At 42.2% G+C, this 17,522-nt stretch overlaps 1 protein-coding gene across 2 annotated transcripts in view; it reads left to right on the top strand.

Moving 5' to 3' along the window:
• The window catches only part of UXT (ubiquitously expressed prefoldin like chaperone), a 122,974-nt gene that overhangs the window by 105,174 nt on the left and 278 nt on the right, over positions 1 to 17,522 (top strand). Inside the window, exons 1-6 of one of the 2 annotated variants that reach the window (XM_078363155.1) lie at positions 11,433 to 11,501; positions 11,681 to 11,787; positions 13,061 to 13,142; positions 13,286 to 13,353; positions 13,634 to 13,741; positions 17,459 to 17,522. In XM_078363155.1, the coding sequence (XP_078219281.1) occupies positions 11,690 to 11,787; positions 13,061 to 13,142; positions 13,286 to 13,353; positions 13,634 to 13,741; positions 17,459 to 17,522 (420 nt within the window). In that variant the 5' untranslated portion in view covers positions 11,433 to 11,501; positions 11,681 to 11,689. Of the gene's footprint in view, positions 1 to 11,432; positions 11,502 to 11,680; positions 11,788 to 13,060; positions 13,143 to 13,285; positions 13,354 to 13,633; positions 13,742 to 17,458 lie in introns of those variants that run through there. The other variant, XM_054250889.2, reaches the window with a different exon arrangement.

The following is a 17,522-nucleotide window of genomic DNA, read 5'->3' as shown; positions in this document are numbered from 1 at the left end:
GTGCAGAGCTCCAGCCAGCAGGGACAACATTCATTTGCAGCTTTTTCAAGGCTAACAGATAGCAGAAATGCTGGGAACTAAAGGGGGTGTCATTTTCCCAGCTCTTTGGTATTTTATTTTATTTTATTTTTTCCTTCTTCACCCTCCTTCTCATCTGGAAGGTGGGGAGGGAGGAGGTGAAATAGAAGGAGGCAAGGGGGTCTCCCGTTTCAGCTGCACATATTGTAAAAACTTCATGTAAAAACCCTGTTTTCAATGGCCTAGAACACTTTTATAAATACCTCATAGAAGAACAGTGACCTTTTGGGCACCTACACTTTGGAGGCAAAATCACCCTGAACCTTGTCATCTGCTCCAGACAGAGCCAGCTAGGGAAACAACGCGGTGGGGCGGTGGGGGAAGATCTTTCTACCACATGCACTATATAATTTATTCCCCATCGCATCTCAAAGAGGTAGGGATTTTTATTGTCATTTTACTGATTAGAAAACTATGGCTTAGAGAGTTTAGGTTAATATGCCTGAGTTTGGGTAAAGTCTGTGGTAGAGTTTATACCAAGTTTACAACCCAGATTTTTTGGCCCCAATTCTTTTGTCCTTGATTGGAAAATGATATCTGTAACTGGTGTAGTGATACCTGAAGGCATTCACTAGCAACATAAAATCTGAGTTGTCCTCCTACATCCCAACAAGTACAAGTGTTCTGTGGTGTCACGATAGATTTCTCATTTTTAATTCTAGAAGTTCTATCAACTTTTGTCTTGTATGTTTTGAGATCATTATATATTAAGTGCATATGACTTGGGCATTAAAACTTCTTAGTGAATTAAACTTTTTATCATTATGTACTTATTCACCTTGTTTTTCGTATCTTTGGCCTTAAGAGCTGTTTTTGTCTGCTATTAATATAACTAAGCCATCCTCTGACTTTGACCCTTTCTGACCTCATCCTTTAGATGCCTCCTATAAACAGACTATAACTTGCGTTTTTTAATCCAGTGACAATATTTATCTTTTAGCTGATGAGCTTAATCTATTGCATTTATTATGATTATTAACATATTTAGATGTATTTCTCCCATCTTTTTTTTTTTTTAAGATGGTGTCTCATTCTGTCTCCCAGGCTGGAGTGCAGTGGTGTCTAGGTTTTCTTCTAGGGCTTTTGTGGTTTGGGGTTTTAGATTTAAGTCTTTAATCCATCTTGAGTTAATTTTTGTATAAGGTGGAAGGAAGGGGTATAGTTTCAGGGGTTTTTTTTCTTTAAGTATTTTTTATTTATTCAAAAATTTATATTAAAAATATAATTTTTTATTGCATTTTAGGTTTTGGGGTACATGTGAAGAACATGCAAGATAGTTGCATAGGTACACACGTGGCAGTGTGATTTGCTGCCTTCCTCCCCTTCACCTATATCTGGCATTTCTCCCCATGCTACATCTCCCCAACTCCCCACCCCCCGATGTCCCTCCCCTATTCCCCCCAATAGACCCCAGTGTGTAGTGCTCCCCTCCCTGTGTCCATGTGTTCTCATTGTTCAACACCCACCTGTGAGTGAGAACATGTGGTATTTCATTTTCTGTTCTTGTGTCAGTTTGCTGAGAATGATGTTCTCCAGGTTCATCCATGTCCCTACAAAGGACACGAACTCATCGTTTTTGATAGCTGCATAGTATTCCATGGTGTATATGTGCCACATTTTCCCTGTCCAGTCTATCATCGATGGGCATTTGAGTTGATTTCAGGTCTTTGCTATTGTAAACATGCTGCAATGAACATTCATGTGCGTGTGTCCTTATAGTAGAACGATTTATAATCCTTTGGATATATAGCCAGTAATGGAATCTCTGGGTGAAATGGAATTTCTATTTCTAGGTCCTTGAGGAGTCGCCACACTGCCTTCCACAATGTTTGAACTAATTTACACTCCCACCAGCAGTGTAAAAGTGTTCCTGTTTCTCCACATCCTCTCCAGCATCTGTTGTCTCCAGATTTTTTAATGATCACCATTCTAATTGGCGTGAGATGGTATCTCAATGTGGTTTTGATTTGCATCTCTCTAATGACCAGTGATGATGAGCATTTTTTCATATGTTTGTTGGCCTCATGTATGTCTTCTTTTGTAAAGTGTCTGTTCATACCCTTTGCCCACTTTTGAATTGCCTTGTTTTGTTCTTGTAAATCTGCTCTAGCTCTTAGTAAATTCTGGATATCAGCCCTTTGTCAGATGGATAAACTGCAAAAATTTTTTCCCATTCTGTTGGTTGCCGATTCACTCTAATGACTGTTTCTTTTGCTGTGCAGAAGCTGTGGAGTTTGATTAGGTCCCATTTGTCTATTTTGGCTTTTGTTGCCAATGCTTTTGGTGTTTTGGTCATGAAGTCCTTGCCTACTCCTATGTCCGGAATGGTTTTGCCTAGATCTTCTTCTAGGGTTTTTATGGTGTTAGGTCTTATGTTTTAAGTCTTTAATCCATCTGGAGTTAATTTTAGTGTAAGGTGTCAGGAAAGGGTTCCATTTCTGCTTTCTGCACATAGCTAGCCAGTTTTCCCACCACAATTATTAAACAGGGAATCCTTTCCCCATTGTTTGTTTTTGTCAGGTTTATCAAAGATTGTATGGTTGTAGATATGTTGTGTTGCCTCCAATGCCTCTGTTCTGTTCCATTGGTCTATATCTCTGTTTTGGTACCAATACCATGCTGTTTTGATTACTGTAGCCTTGTAGTGTAGTTTGAAGTCCAGTAGTGTGATGCCTCCCTCTGTGTTCTTTTTACTTAGAATTGACTTGGCTATGCAGGCTCTCTTATGGTTCTATATGAAGTTTAAGGTGGTTTTTTTCCAGTTCTGTGAAGAAGGTCATTGGTAGTTTGATGGGGATAGCATTGGATCTGTAAATTACTGTGGGCAGTATGGCCATTTTCACAATATTGATTCTTCCTAACCATGAACATGGAATGTTTCTCCATCTGTTTGTGTCCTCTCTGATTTTGTTGAGCAGTGGTTTGTAGTTTTCCTTGAAGAGGTCCCTTACATTCCTTGTGAGTTGTATTCCTAGGTATTTTATTCTTTTTTTAGCAATTGTGAATGGCAGTTTGTCCTTGATTTGGCTCTCTTTAATTCTGTTATTGGTGTACAGGAATGCTTGTGATTTTTGCACATTGATTTTATATCTTGAGACTTAGCTGAAGTTGCTTATCAGTTTCAGGAGTTTTTGGGCTGAGGTGATGGGGTCTTCTAGGTATACTATCATGTCGTCTGCAAATAGAGACAATTTGGCTTCCACCTTTCCTATTGGAATACCCTTTATTTCTTTTTCTTGCCTGATTGCTCTGGCTAGAACTTCCAGTATTACATTGAATAGAAGAAACTGGTAGCAACCCTTACTTTTCTGCAGCTGCTATAGTTTCAGTTTTCTACATGTGGCTAGCCAGTTTTCCCAATACCATTTATCAAGTAGGAGATCCTTTCACCTTTGCTTGTTTTTTGTCAGGTTTGTCAAAGATCAGATGGTTGTAGATGTGGTGTTATTTTACACTGTTGGTGGCTATGTAAAGTAGTTCAACCATTGTGGAAGACAGCATGTAGTAATTCCTCAAGGATCTAGAAACAGAAATACTATTTGACCCAGCAATCCCATTACTGCATATATACCCAAAGGGATATAAATCATTCTACTATAAAGACACATGTATGCGTATGTTTATTGCAGCACTATTTACAATAGCCAAGTCGTGGAACCAACCCAAATGCCCATCAATGACAGACTGGATAAAGGAAATGTGGTACATATACAACATGGAATACTATGCAGCCATAACAAGGAATAAGATCATGTCCTTTGCAGGCACATGGATGAAACTGAAAGCCATCATCCTCAGCAAACTAACATAGGAACAGAAGACCAAACACTGCATGCTCTCACTCATAAGTGGGAGTTAAACAAAGAGAACACATGGACACAGGGAGGGGAACATCACACACCAGGATCTGTCAGGGGCTGGAGGACTAGGGGAAGGACAGCATTAGGAGAAATATCTAATGTAGATGATGGGTTGATAAGTGCAGCAAACCACCATGGCACGTGTATACCTATGTAACAAACCTGCACATTTTGCACTTGTACCCCAGAACTTAAAGTATAATAATAATAATTTTTAAAAACTCCAGGGTTCTAAATAAACTTGAAAGGCAGTCTAAGCCACAAGGACTGCAATTTCTAGGCAAGCCCTGGTGCTGTGCTGAGCTTAGAGCCAGTGGACCTGAGGTGCGTGTGACCTAGTGAGACAACAGCTCATGTCACCCCTCAGCCTCCCAAAGTGCTGGGCTTATGTGAGCCATTGTGCCCAGCCTAAAGACAAAAATTCCTGAAAGGAGGAAGAAATGACATCTTATCTACATAAGAAAAAATAATTTTAATAACAGTGAAATTTCTCATTGGAAAACATGGAGGCCAGAAGGAAGTGGCACAACAGTTTTCAAGAGATGACAGTGATCTCAGTGGCTAAAAACCAGGAAAGGTCAATATCAGAGACATTTTGAGGTCTTAATACTGATTGGGGTAAGTAATAAACCAATAGTTCAGTAATAAATTTAACACGGAGATCCAAGGAATGAGACAGACAAAAAAGGCCTTGATAAGATCCTACTTATCCCTAGTGGTCTGGAAGACTGCACAAGAGCAAACCTGCATGCATGTTCAGGAGAAAATGGAGAGGGCCTGCTATGGTCTGAATGCATCTCCCAACATTCGTATGTTGGAACTTAATCCTTAATGTAACAGTATTAAGAGGAGTGGCCTTTGGGAGGTGATTAGTTCATGAGGGCTCTGCCATCATAAAATTTGCAAATAAAAATTTTAGAACTGAAAAACACTGTCAGCTGAAGAAAAAAATCAGGCTTTTAAAGAATTATTATTATTATTTGACACAAGGTCTCTGTTGCCCAGGCTGGAGTGCAGTGGCGAAATCTCGGCTCACTGTAGACTCCATCTCCTGGGCTCAAGTGATCCTCCCACCTCAGCCTTCTGAGTAGCTGGGACTAGAGGCATGCACCACTGCACCCGGCTAAATTTCGTATTTTTGTGGAGACGGGGTTTGACCATGTTGCCCAGGCTTGTCTCAAACTTCTGAGTTCAAGCGACCCCCCCGCCTCAGCCTCCCAAAGTGCTGGGATTACAGGTGTGAGCCATCGTGCCTGGCCTAAGTTAATTTTATTCAGAACTCTCACTGAAGATTGCAACCCGGGAGAGTCTTTCAGAGAGTTTCTGTTAAACTGCTCCAAAGTAGTGTTTCAGCCCACAGCTTATACACAGGTGGTAGCAGCTCTGCATGTAGCTTAGAAGTTACATCAAATGTGCTCAGAAGTTACATTAGAGCAAAATCACATCAAGGCTTGGTTATGAGGGCGCATCTGGTTACAGATTACAGAGGCCTGATTACTAATCCTGTCAGGCGTCATCTTCTGTACAGGAAGAGGCAACGATTAGGAGCACTGAACTTTTTTCTAAAACTGCAGTGATTCACGCAAGAGACACAGTAGCTGGTGCTGCATCCTGCTGATCATCTTCAGGGCATTCTTCCGGAGGGCGGTGCTGAGTCACTGAGTAAGGGGCCTTGTAAAATTCTTTTTTTTTTAATTGTACTCTAGGTTCTCGGGTACATGTGCAGATCATGCATAGGTACACACGTGGCAAGGCGATTTGCTACCTCCATCCCCCCGTCACCTATATCTGGCATTTCTCCCCATGTTATCCCTCCCTAACCTCCCTGCCCCACCCCCGCTGTCCCTCTCCTAGCCGCGCCCCCAACAACAGACCTCAGTGTGTGACACTCCCCTCCCTGTGTCCATGTGTTGTCATTGTTCAACAGCCGCCTATGAGTGAGAAAATGTGGTGTTTGATTTTCTGTTCTTGTGTCAGTTTGCTGAGAATGGTGGTTTCCAGGTTTATCCATGTCCCTACAAGGACATGAATTCATCATTTTTTACAGCTACATAGTATTCCATGGTGCATATGTGCCACATTTTCCTTGTCCAGTCTATCATTGATGGGTATTTGGGTTGTAAAATTCTACTGATAAGGGATTTTGTGAAAATCTACTGTTGAGCCAAATGAGCAAACATAGTTTCTTATGTATGGTACTTTCTCTTACAATAACTAAATCTAAAGCTCAATGAATGGGTTCAAAGGCAGAATGAAGAAGACACAAGAAAGAATCACAAAACATGAAGACAGAACAATAGAAATTACTCCAAACAACGGAGAAAAGTAGACTGAAAACCAATTAATAGAGCCTCAGGGACCAGTGGAACCAAAAATTCAATCATTTGTGTCATCAAAGTCCAGCAAATAAACAAGAAACAAGAAAGAGCTGTAAAAGTATTCAAAGGAACAATGAAATTTTGCCATATCTGGCTAAAAATATAAACCTGTTGAATAGCATGTGCCTCTACGCCTAGCTAATTTTTGTATTTTTAGTAGAGGTGGGGGTTTCACCATGTTGGCCAGGATGGTCTCGAGCTCCTCACCTCAAGTGCTCTGCCCACCTCGGCCTCCCAAAATGCTGGGATTACGTGAGCCATTGTGCCCAGCCTAAAGACAAAAATTCTTGAAAGCAGGAAGAAACGACATCTTATCCACATAAGAAAAATAATTTTAATGACAGTGAAATTTCTCATCAGAAAACACGGAGGCCAGAAGGAAGTGGCACAACAGTTTTCAAGAGATGACATAAAAGAAATACCAACCAAGAATTATTTAGCCCGCAGAAATGTCCTTAGGAATGACAGTGAGATTAAGATATTATCAGATGAAGGAAAACTAAGAGAATGTGTTACCAGCAGACTTACCTTGAAAGAATGAGTAAAGAAAATCCTTACAACAGAAGGGCAATGATACAAGAAGGAATCTTGGAACCTCAGAGAGGAAAACAACAATAAAAGAAGCAAAAATATCAGTAAATAGACTTTATTTTTCCTCTCAAGTTTACTAAACAGTGCTTGATGGCTGAAGTATCAATTACAACATTGAGGTGATTCCCTATATAAAAAGGAAATATTTATTTGACATTTAATGTTATAAGTGGGGAGAATAAAGGGATTAAAAGGAGGTAAGGACTTTCTATTTTACTGAAATTGGTAAGAGAAATAAACATAGGTACAAGTGACCATTATTCAGCCATAGAAAGGAATAAGGTACTAGTAAGTGTTATAACATGGACAAATGAACCTTAAAAACATTATGCTAAGTGAAAGAAGCCAGGCATAAAAGGCCAGGCCACATAGTGTATATGATTCTATTTATTGAAATATGCAGAATACACAAATTTATACAGATGAAATTAAATTTGTGGTTGCTTAGGGCTGGGGTGGGGAGAGTAGACTGAGGAGTGGGCAAAGGAGTTCTTTTTGGGGTGATGAAAATACTCTAGTTAGATTGCTGGGCGCGGTGGCTCCCGTCTGTAATCCCAGCACTTTGGGAGGCCAAGGTGAGCAGATCTATTGACCTCTGGAGTTCAAGACCAGCTGGGTAACACAGCGAAAGCCCCATCTCTACAAAAAATACAAAATCACCCGGGCATGGTGGCACATGCCTGTAGTCCCAGCTACTTGAGGGGGTGAGGCAGGGAGGACCATTTAAGCTCGAGAGGTTGAGGCTGTAGTAAGCCAAGATCCTACCACTGCACTCCAGCCTGGGTGACAGAGCAAGACCCTGTCTCAAAAAAAATTATTAAATAACAAAATCAAGTTAGATTGTGGTGATGTTCATACAACTCTGTGAATATACTAAAAACTGCTGAACTGTATACTTCAAATGTGTGGGTTTTATTGTATGTGAATTACATCTGAATAAAGCTGTTTTTTAAAAACAGATCACAGATTTAAATGTCAAACATAAAATTAAAAAACTTTAAAAATAAAACACAGGAGAACGTCTTTGGGAGGAGGGCTCGTGAAGAGTTCTTAGACACGACACCAAAAGCATGATCCAAAAAATGTTTTTAAATCAATAAACTAGACTTCAAAATTAAACATGTTTGCTCTAACAAAGACCTTAAGAGGACAAAAGGACAAACTACAACCTGGGAGGAAATATTTGCAAACCACATATCTGACAAAGAACTCATACCTAGAGTATGTAAGGAACTCTCAAAACTCAAGTTTTTTAAAAAAGCAATCCATTTGGAAAATGAGCAAAGAATGTGAAGAGACATTTCACCATAAAGGACATGTATATGACAAATAAGCACATGACAAGATCATTAGCTATCAGGGAAATGCAGCCTCCCCTGGGCCTTAGTCATTTCTTGCTCTTCTTGGGAAAAGGCAAAGACAGAGACCTATGAGTCAGAGCTGGGGGCAGGAAGTTGGATGGAAGGGAGAGAAGATGCTAATGGAGTCATAAGAGACACAGTCCATCTCACATCTTGGAGCTGGAAACAGGTTGACTATGTCTCTCATATCTCCCAGAAGCACCCACCTGAAAATGCACACCCATAAGCCAGGCAAGAGGTTGCCAGGGGAAGCCAGGGAGACTCACCTGGTTAGAGTCCCAATCTCTGCATTGGTGACTGACATTGCACAGAGCAAGGGTTGGCAAACCTTTTCTGTAAAAGGCCTTTAGGATGTCCAGGCCATATGGTCTCTATGGCAACTACTCAGCTCTGCCATTAAAGCAGTAACAGACAATATGTAAATGAATGAGTGAGACCATGTTCCAAGGAAACTTTAATGGACACCAAAATGTAAATTTCATATAATTTTGATGTGTCACAAAATATTCTTTTTACTTTTCTCAAGCACTTTAAAGATGTAAATAGTATTCTTAGTTTGCAGGCTACAGGAAACCATAAAGGGTCAGTAAACCGGGGGCCATAATTTGCTGACCCCTGATGAGCTTAGATGAGGAGGTTCACTGTTACGCATACCATTGTCACTCAACACTTGATTTACAATGCAGTGACGTCCCTTAAATCCATAAATTTGGCCAGGCTCAGTGGCTCATGCCTGTAATCCCAGCACTCTGGGAGGCCAAGTGGGCAGATCACTTGAGGCCACAAGTTCGAGACCAGCCTGACTAAAGTGATGAAACCCTGTCTCTATTAAAAATACAAAAATTAGCTGGGTGGTGTGGTGGTGTGCACCTGCAGTCCCAGCTACTCCAGAGGCTGAGGCAGGAGAATTGCTTGAACTCGGGAGGCAGAGGTTGCTGTAAGTCGAGATCACACCATTGCACTTCAGCCTGGGTGACAGAGTGAAAAAACAAACAAACAAATCTATAAATTCTACTTCTAGGAATTTATCACAAGGAAATAATCATGGCTGCACACAAAAATTTGACAGCAAAGACTGTTATCCCATCCTGGTGATAACAACAAAAAAATCTGAACACATTTAAATATCCAGTGACAGAGGAGGGGCTCAAAAATCTGAAGCTATCCAAAGAATGGCTGCTATGCGGCCATGTCAACAATCATCCTGTGATCCAGAAAGAAAGCAAATGTGGTAAAATATTAACAATAAGTGAATCTAGGCCAGGTGTGGTGGCTCACACCTGTAATCCCAACACTTTGGGAGGCCGAATTGGGCGAATTGATTGAGTTCAGGAGTTCAAGACCAGCCTGGGCAACATGGTGAAACCCTGTTTCTACAAAAAGTACAAAATTAGCTGGGCATGGTGGCTCATGTCTGTAGTCCCAGCTACTCAGGAGGCTTAGGTGGGAGGATTGCTTGAGCCCAGGTGGCAGAGATTGCAGTTAGCCGAGATCGCACCACTGCACTCCAGTCTAAGCAAGAGAGCAAGACCCTGTCTCAGAAAAAATTAAAAAATTAAAAATAACAATTGGCAAATCTAAGTGCAGGATATATGAGTGTTCACTGTCAACTTTTCTGTAGGTTTGAAATGTAAAAATAAAGTTGGAAATACATTTGTAAGTAAAAAATGCTTTCTTGTGAAATGTAAGTTAATAGACTTACAGACTCATCTCCAGCCCATCAGAAGATGTTAAATAAATATAAGTTATTCTCTGTTAAATAAATATAAGTATCTTCTCTCTTTTCATAGAAAGTAGTATAGATTAGGTAATATTTATCTACTTAGTATCTATTCCAATCACACTCAATGTAATTTAAACTATTTGTAACATGAGATTTACAGACAGAAAAAAATAATCTCGATGTTCTCTTTTTACAATTATCTTGTTCTAAGGGCAAAGAAAAGCTTAACTTGGCCAGGTGTGCTGGCTCATGCCTGTAATCCCGGCCCTTTGGGAGGCCGAGGTGGACAAATCACTTAAACCTAGGAGTTTGAGACCAGACTGGATAACATAATTAGACCCCATCTCTATGAAAAATAAAAAAGTTAGCCAGGCCTGGTGGTATGCACCTGTAGCCCTAACACTCAGGAGGCTGAAGTGGGAGGATTGCTTGAACCTGGCTGCAGTGAGGTTCAGTTAAGGCTGCAGTGAGCCATGATCACACCACTGCCAGGGGACAAAGACCCTGTCTCAAAAAAAAAAAAGGGCTTAACTTGCTTGGGTTTTGAGCAGTTGAACAAAAACCTTGCTTTTACATATGAAACACAAATTATCTGGGAAGATTTCCTTGGTAGGGGTGGGTGCTCTAGGCTCTACAGGTGGAAATAGCATTTGTGAATTCATCCCACGGTCTGGGTTCTTCTCCAGGCAAAGGCCCATTCTTGTTGGGTTAGAAGTTCTTGTTTGAAAATATAACCTGAAAAATAGATTCACTTTAGTGCATAAGAATAAATTCACAAAAACCTTACCATTCAAATAAAAACATAGGAACTATGCCTAACTACAAGATGGCCAATCCGGCAGAGGACTTCAGCGACCCCTCTCCATTTGACTATCAAACGAGGTGATTAGACAAAGAGCGTTGTCAATTTCTGCTTGAGCCCCAGTTATGGATTGCGGGTGCAGAGGTGGAGTCATCAAAGATGAATTTTAGAAAATCTGTCTCTGTTTAAAACCTTTTAAATGCTTATACTCAGTCCCATTGCCAGGAGTGAAATCCAAACCTCCTGTGTGAAAAATCAATATCCAGGCTGACAGATCACATGGGATCTTCCTTACAGACCAAAACCATAGTTAATTCTTAGGTCCTTTTAAATACTAAACTCTTCGCTGCCTCTCTCTACCTCCACCTCTGCATCGCGCCTACCTTAGAAACCGCCAAATGCCATTAAATCCCACCCTCACCAGCCACGCGGTCTCCATAGGCTCCACGCGCCGCTTTTGCAGGCCCCCATTGGCCGCTTTATTGCCAGACCGCCCCCCGCTTCCACGCCCTAGTCTTCTTTGATCTCCTCGGATTCCGTGAAGCCCCGCCCTTCTATTCTCCCCTTTGGCACATCTTCTTCCACTTAGGCCCGCCCCTCCCCACCTGGCTATTTGGTTGGCCAGCGCGCTTGCCACTTACGTCATTCATCCGCGCCACCCGGAAGCCGCGGTTCCTACCAACCGTTCTTATTGCTGGCGGCCCAGAGGTAAAGGTCGTGCTTGGGTGTCCCTGGGTGGCCGGGTCCCCTAGTTGGGAGGGGAGGGAAGGCTGAACCCCCAGCTTGAACCAGACAAGCCGATGCCTAGCGTTTAGAGGGTGGAGATGAACTGTGTGTGAGGCCAAACTGGAGCGGTCAACGTGGTCTTCCCCCTCCCGACTCCCCAGGAGCCCATCATGGCGTCGCCCCCTAAGCGGCGGGCTGTGGAGGCCACGGGGGAGAAAGTGCTGCGCTACGAGTCCTTCATCAGTGATGTGCTGCAGCGGGACTTGCGGTGAGTGACAGTGCGGGGGCGGGGCGTTTGGAACAGTCCACGTGGTGGGTGGGGAGTTCAGAGTTAGGGCCAAGCCTTTGGATTGGTGGGCTAGGCGTTCAGAGTCCGGCTCCGCGCTCCTTGGAGCGTGCAGTGGGGGCGACATCCGGTGTGCAGTTTGGCTGAGACCTGCGTTCATAGTAGGGGGCGTGTCCGCGCATGCGTGGCCTCCGATGTTTAACGGATTAAGGCTGGTTTTTTGGAGCCACAGTTCTCGGGTTCGAATCCTGGCTCTGCCATTCTTCATGTTTGTGAATACGTCCTACCTCGCCTTTCTGTGCCCTATAAACTTTCCTCCTCTGTGAAATAGGGAGTTTTGTGGAACCTTCCCCATGCAGTGGTTTTGAGTATTTGATGTGCCCTATCTTTGTAAAGAATTTAGCATGGATGCCTGAAACATAATAGAGATTCAGTGAGTATGAAGAAATATTATTGCAGTCTTTTTTTAATTTAAGCAGGAAGGTGTTCAGAACTAGGACTATGAGCATCCTAAAAGGGATGGAGGATTTTTCTAGGGTGGGGATGGGACATTATGTTTGGAGTTCAGCACTGGGTAGAGTGTAATAATAGTAATAATAGCTAACACATGTAGAGAGTTTACCATTTGGTAGTCATTGTTCTAGATGCTTTGCAGTAAATGCTCATTTAATCCTAATGAATCGCCGGGCGCAGTGGCTCAAGCCTGTAATCCCAGCACTTTGGGAGGCCGAGGTGGGTGGATCATGAGGTCAAGAGATCGAGACCATCCTGGTCAACATGGTGAAACCCCATCTTTATTAAAAATACAAAAAAAAATTAGCTGTGCATGGTGGCGTGTGCCTGTAATCCCAGCTGCTCAGGAGGCTGAGGTAGGAGAATTGCCTGAACCCAGGAGGCAGAGGTTGCAGTGAGCCAGGATCGTGCCATTGCACTCCAGCCTGGGTAACAAGCGAAACTCTGTTTCAAAAAAAAAAAATCCTAATGACTCTACAAGGTAATACTGTCATCTGCATTTTATAAATGAGGAAACTGAGTCCCAAACAGGTTACTTACTTGCCAAAGTCATACATCTAGTAAAGGGTAGAGCCCAGATCCAAACCCAGGCAGACTGACCCAGAGCCCAAAATTTTAACTGACACACTTAAAAAGCTTTTTCAGTGTATGGTGACGTGAGAGTCTCAGAGGGTCATGAAATGAGGTATATCAGGAGGAATGGGGCTGTCTATTGGTCACCATTGTGCTTTCGTCCCATCAGAAAGGTGCTGGACCATCGAGACAAGGTATATGAGCAGCTGGCCAAATACCTTCAACTGAGAAATGTCATTGAGCGACTCCAGGTAAAGACTATGGGGTTGGGTACCATTTTTTTTGGTGTGTGTGGGTAAGGGAGGGAGACGGGAAGAGAGACCCCAAACCCAAACCTGTCGCCTGATCTAAGAGTTCACCACTGACCGCTACCTCTTTTTCCCTGGCCCCACAGGAAGCTAAGCACTCGGAGTTATATATGCAGGTGGATTTGGGCTGTAACTTCTTCGTTGACACAGTGGTGTGAGTGTCTACCCATCCCTCTGAGCCCACGGGGTTCAGCTTCCCCCTTCCCTCATGCAACATATATTTTTTTGAGTATCTTCTATATACCAGGCACTATACAAGATTTTATATCCCAATAGGATATAAGCTAGGTGCTGGGATGTGACAGTGATTAAAATCGGACAAAATCCCTGCCTTCCCAGAGGCTCAATTTGGGGAAGGGTGGGAAGCAAAACATAAACTATGCTAAACAGTGATGAGGACTCCCCTCCACTTCCTCTAACCTCTCTCTCCTCAGCCCAGATACTTCACGCATCTATGTGGCCCTGGGATATGGTTTTTTCCTGGAGTTGACACTGGCAGAAGCTCTCAGGTTCATTGATCGTAAGAGCTCTCTCCTCACAGAGTAAGTCCATTCCATGAGGATAGTGTGTAAAAACACTACCATTTCCAACACTCTCCTTTCTTTCCCAATGGCTGCCTGGAATGATATTTAAGGACTCATCTCCCCACCTCCTCAGAGCTGGGACTGAAGAAATGGGGATGCAAAGCCCATGTGTAGCACATAATAAGCATTCAAAAAATGATCTTTGTATTGTTTGTTCATGTAAACATTTATTGGGCATCTTCTGTATGCCAGGCATTGCTTAGCAGTGGGAATGCAGCAGTGAACAAGACAGAAGAGTTCCTTGAAGGCTTTCAATCTAGAAGGACTACACTGTTATACATAAATAGAATTATGACCAGATCCATGAGGTCTCAGCCTGTTAAAATTGGTAACAAGAAAACTAGTTACCTGTGATTTCACTTCCTGCTAATTTTACTATTCATTCACTGTGTTCCTGCCACACTGACCTTCACATGCTTCTTTCAACATCCCAAGAATGATCCCACCCCAGGGCAATTGCCGTGGCTGTTCTCTCTGCCTGCACTGCTCTTTTCCCCAGTACCCACATGGCTTCCTTTCTCCTTACTCAGTTGTCTTGCTTAAATGTCACTTCCTCAACCAGGTGCTCTGTAACCTAACTTTAAAATCACAGCCCCTGGCACACTTGATTCCCCTCCTTCTACTTTTTTTCCATAACACTTATCATGCCCTAATATTTACTGTGTAATTTCTTTCTCATATTGTCTCCTCCAATTAGAATATAAGTTTTGCAAAGGGGGAGATTTGGTTTATACCCAAGGTGACTAGAGTAGTACAAGCATATAGTAGACACTCTGTGTTTTTGTTTTTAAGAGATGGTGTCTTGCTGTGTTGCCCAAGCTGGAATGCAGTGACTGTTTACAGCTGCAATCATAGCATACTACATCCTCAAACTCCTGAGCTCAAGCAGTCATCTTGCCTCAGCCTACCAAGTAGCTGAGACTACAGGCACACCATTGCACCGGGTAGCTGGGATTACAGGTGCTCACCACCACTCCTGGCTAATTTTTGTACTTTTAGTAGAAACGGGGTTTTACCATGTTGGCCAGGCTGGTCTCAAACTGACGACCTAAGGTGATTGGCACACCTCAGCCTCCCAAAGTGCTGGGATTGAAGGCGTGAGCTATGACACCTGGCTAAAGTCCAGTTTTTATAAGAAGGCTTTCCTTGTTAATGTCACAGGATTCCTGAGCCTATCAAATAGATTTTAATTTTTTGAGACTCCGTATACTTCTCCCAAATGAAATATTTAAATTGTCAGTGCCTGCTCCCTCGCCTGGTCTTTTTGATATACTACCTGGTCTATTAGTGTGATGAAAAATATAGTTGACTCTTTTATTGCGTTATTATAATTAGTAGGGCCGTCTAGAAGTTTAATTTTTCTAAGAGATGAGGATTTGAGTCTATGTAGCTGGCTCTCCCCTTTAAAACACTTGGTTACTTGGGATATACTTTGAACTAACTTTCTGGTTATTTTATGTGATCAAAAGTGTTCTTCCTGTTCTTAGTATATTTCTTTGTTCAGGAAGTGGAAGGGATGAAATCTCTGTATATTCTTTCCTGATGACACAGAAAGGACTACACATCCACATCTCATGTATAGACATGTAATTATAGAAGAAACAGCATAACCATATGACTGCTCACACTACCTTACATGCTAAATCAGTAGTACTTTGCTTCTCCACATAGAAAATAAAAATAAATCAGTAGTAATAAACATATCCCTTTTGTGTTACAGCTAGCACTTGGTAAACTGCATTTTTCTTCTTAAGTGTTAAGCTCATAGGTTTTCATAGGCTAAGCTTATACCATTAACTAATTTTGTTCTCATTTTTTATGTTCAAATTGGCCCTTAGGAACTGATCAGATTCATTCTTCTGTTTTTTAAGCATTACCCCAGAATATTCTTGAAAGTATTCTTGCTCTCTGGCAACAACACCCATACTTCATTTAGTTCCTGTTCCTAAACATACACTCAACCAACTTCAGGTTCCTTTGAATGGAGTAGGCACTTATTCAATATACGTTGGGTGCCTGCTCTGTGCCATTGACACAGAACAGTCCCTGCTCAGGGACATTATTCTGGTCCCTGAGGATACAGCAGTAAACAAAAAAGACCAAAATCTGCCCTCATACAGCTGACATTCTAGTCAGGGGAGATAAACAATAAACGAATGATGTAGTATGTCAGATGTTGACAGTGCTATGGAGAAAGCATATCGTGGAGATCAGAAGCAATGGAGCAGTCGTGATTTTAAGTAGAATGGCTGACTAGATGTGAAGTGTGAGAGAGGGGAGTCCAGGTTTTTAGCTGAGCAACTGGAAGGACGGAGTTGCCATTATCTGAGATGGAGACGGTAGGGGAGGACTGGATTTGGAGGGGAAAGTCAGGAGTTTAGTCTGGAACCTGTTAGGTATGATGTACTTATTAAACACTGAAGTGGATTTTTGGAAGATGTCATTAAAACTCCTAGTCAAGTTCAGAAGAGAGTTCTGGGCTAGAAAAAGAAATATGGGAGATATTGGTACATATGGGTTCATACTACTTTTTTTTTCCAATTTAGCATCCTGTCTTAATGCTGTCTACTTTTCCAATAGTATTTAGTTTTATTTACCCCTCAAACTGACTCCTACATTGACAACACAATAAAATCCACATTCCTTATCATGATATCAAGACCCCGGATGATCTAGGATGTTGTTATACCACCTTCCTTCACCATTCACTTAATTTCTAACACACTGACCTCACTGCTCCTCAAACAGCTCATTGCTGCCTCTTGGCCTTTTTGTGGAAAAGGCCTTCCTCCTGCTTAATCATTAGGCATTCTTCCATTCCTTCTCATTCTTCATTGTTTAGAAAGGCCTTCCTTGACCCTTTATATCAGTTAGGATTCTTTTGGGTGAGACCTAATCCAAACTGGCTTAGATAAAAGGAGTCAACTGACTAGTTAATGTAATTCAACCTCCTTCCTCTGCCACGATCTTCCCCTGGTTCCCATCTCACTTAAGGTCAAAGCTAGGGTCCTTACCATGACCTTGTAGGCTTTACACAATCTGCCTCCCTCATTACCCCTCTAACCTCACCGCCTACATTCCCCCTTCACTTATTCTTTTCCAGCCACAGTGGCCTCTTTGCTGCACCTCAAACATGCCAGGCACACTCCCACCTCAGCGTCTTTGTGTTTGTTACCCCTTGTGTGTGGAACACATCCTCCATATACCCACACTACTCACTTCACGGTCTTTAAGTCTTTACTCAAATGCTTCTCAGCTAAGCCATCCCTGAGCCCTTTATTTAAAATTGCAGCCCCCCCCCCATTCTCGTAGTTGTTAATCCTCTCTCATTTTTACATTTTTTGATTGTAATTAGAACTATCTGACACACCATATCTTTTATTTCATCGGGTTTTTTTGTCTGTTCCTCTTTACAAAAATTTGAACTCCGTCAGGCCGGGAGTTTTATTTGTTGTGTTTGCTGCTATCTCCCCAGTGCCTAAAATTGCCTGGCATACAGTAGGCATTTAATAATCTTTGAATCAGTGAAAACCAGATGGTGGTTTGGCATCTCTGCATAGCAGCGAGCCCTGTGGAAATCATCCAGGATATAAGTAGTTCTTGAGATGATGAGGAAGGGTCATTCTCATAATCATAAGTGGGGCCCATTTTGCCCTTTCCTGTTTCTTTCTCTAGGCTCAGCAACAGCCTCACCAAGGACTCCATGAATATCAAAGCCCATATCCACATGTTGCTAGAG

This window comes from Callithrix jacchus, chromosome X (genome assembly GCF_049354715.1).
Source record: "Callithrix jacchus isolate 240 chromosome X, calJac240_pri, whole genome shotgun sequence".
Taxonomy (NCBI): domain Eukaryota; kingdom Metazoa; phylum Chordata; class Mammalia; order Primates; family Cebidae; genus Callithrix; species Callithrix jacchus.
Note: the sequence above shows the minus strand (reverse complement) of the source record. Positions and strands in the feature narration are given on the sequence as shown.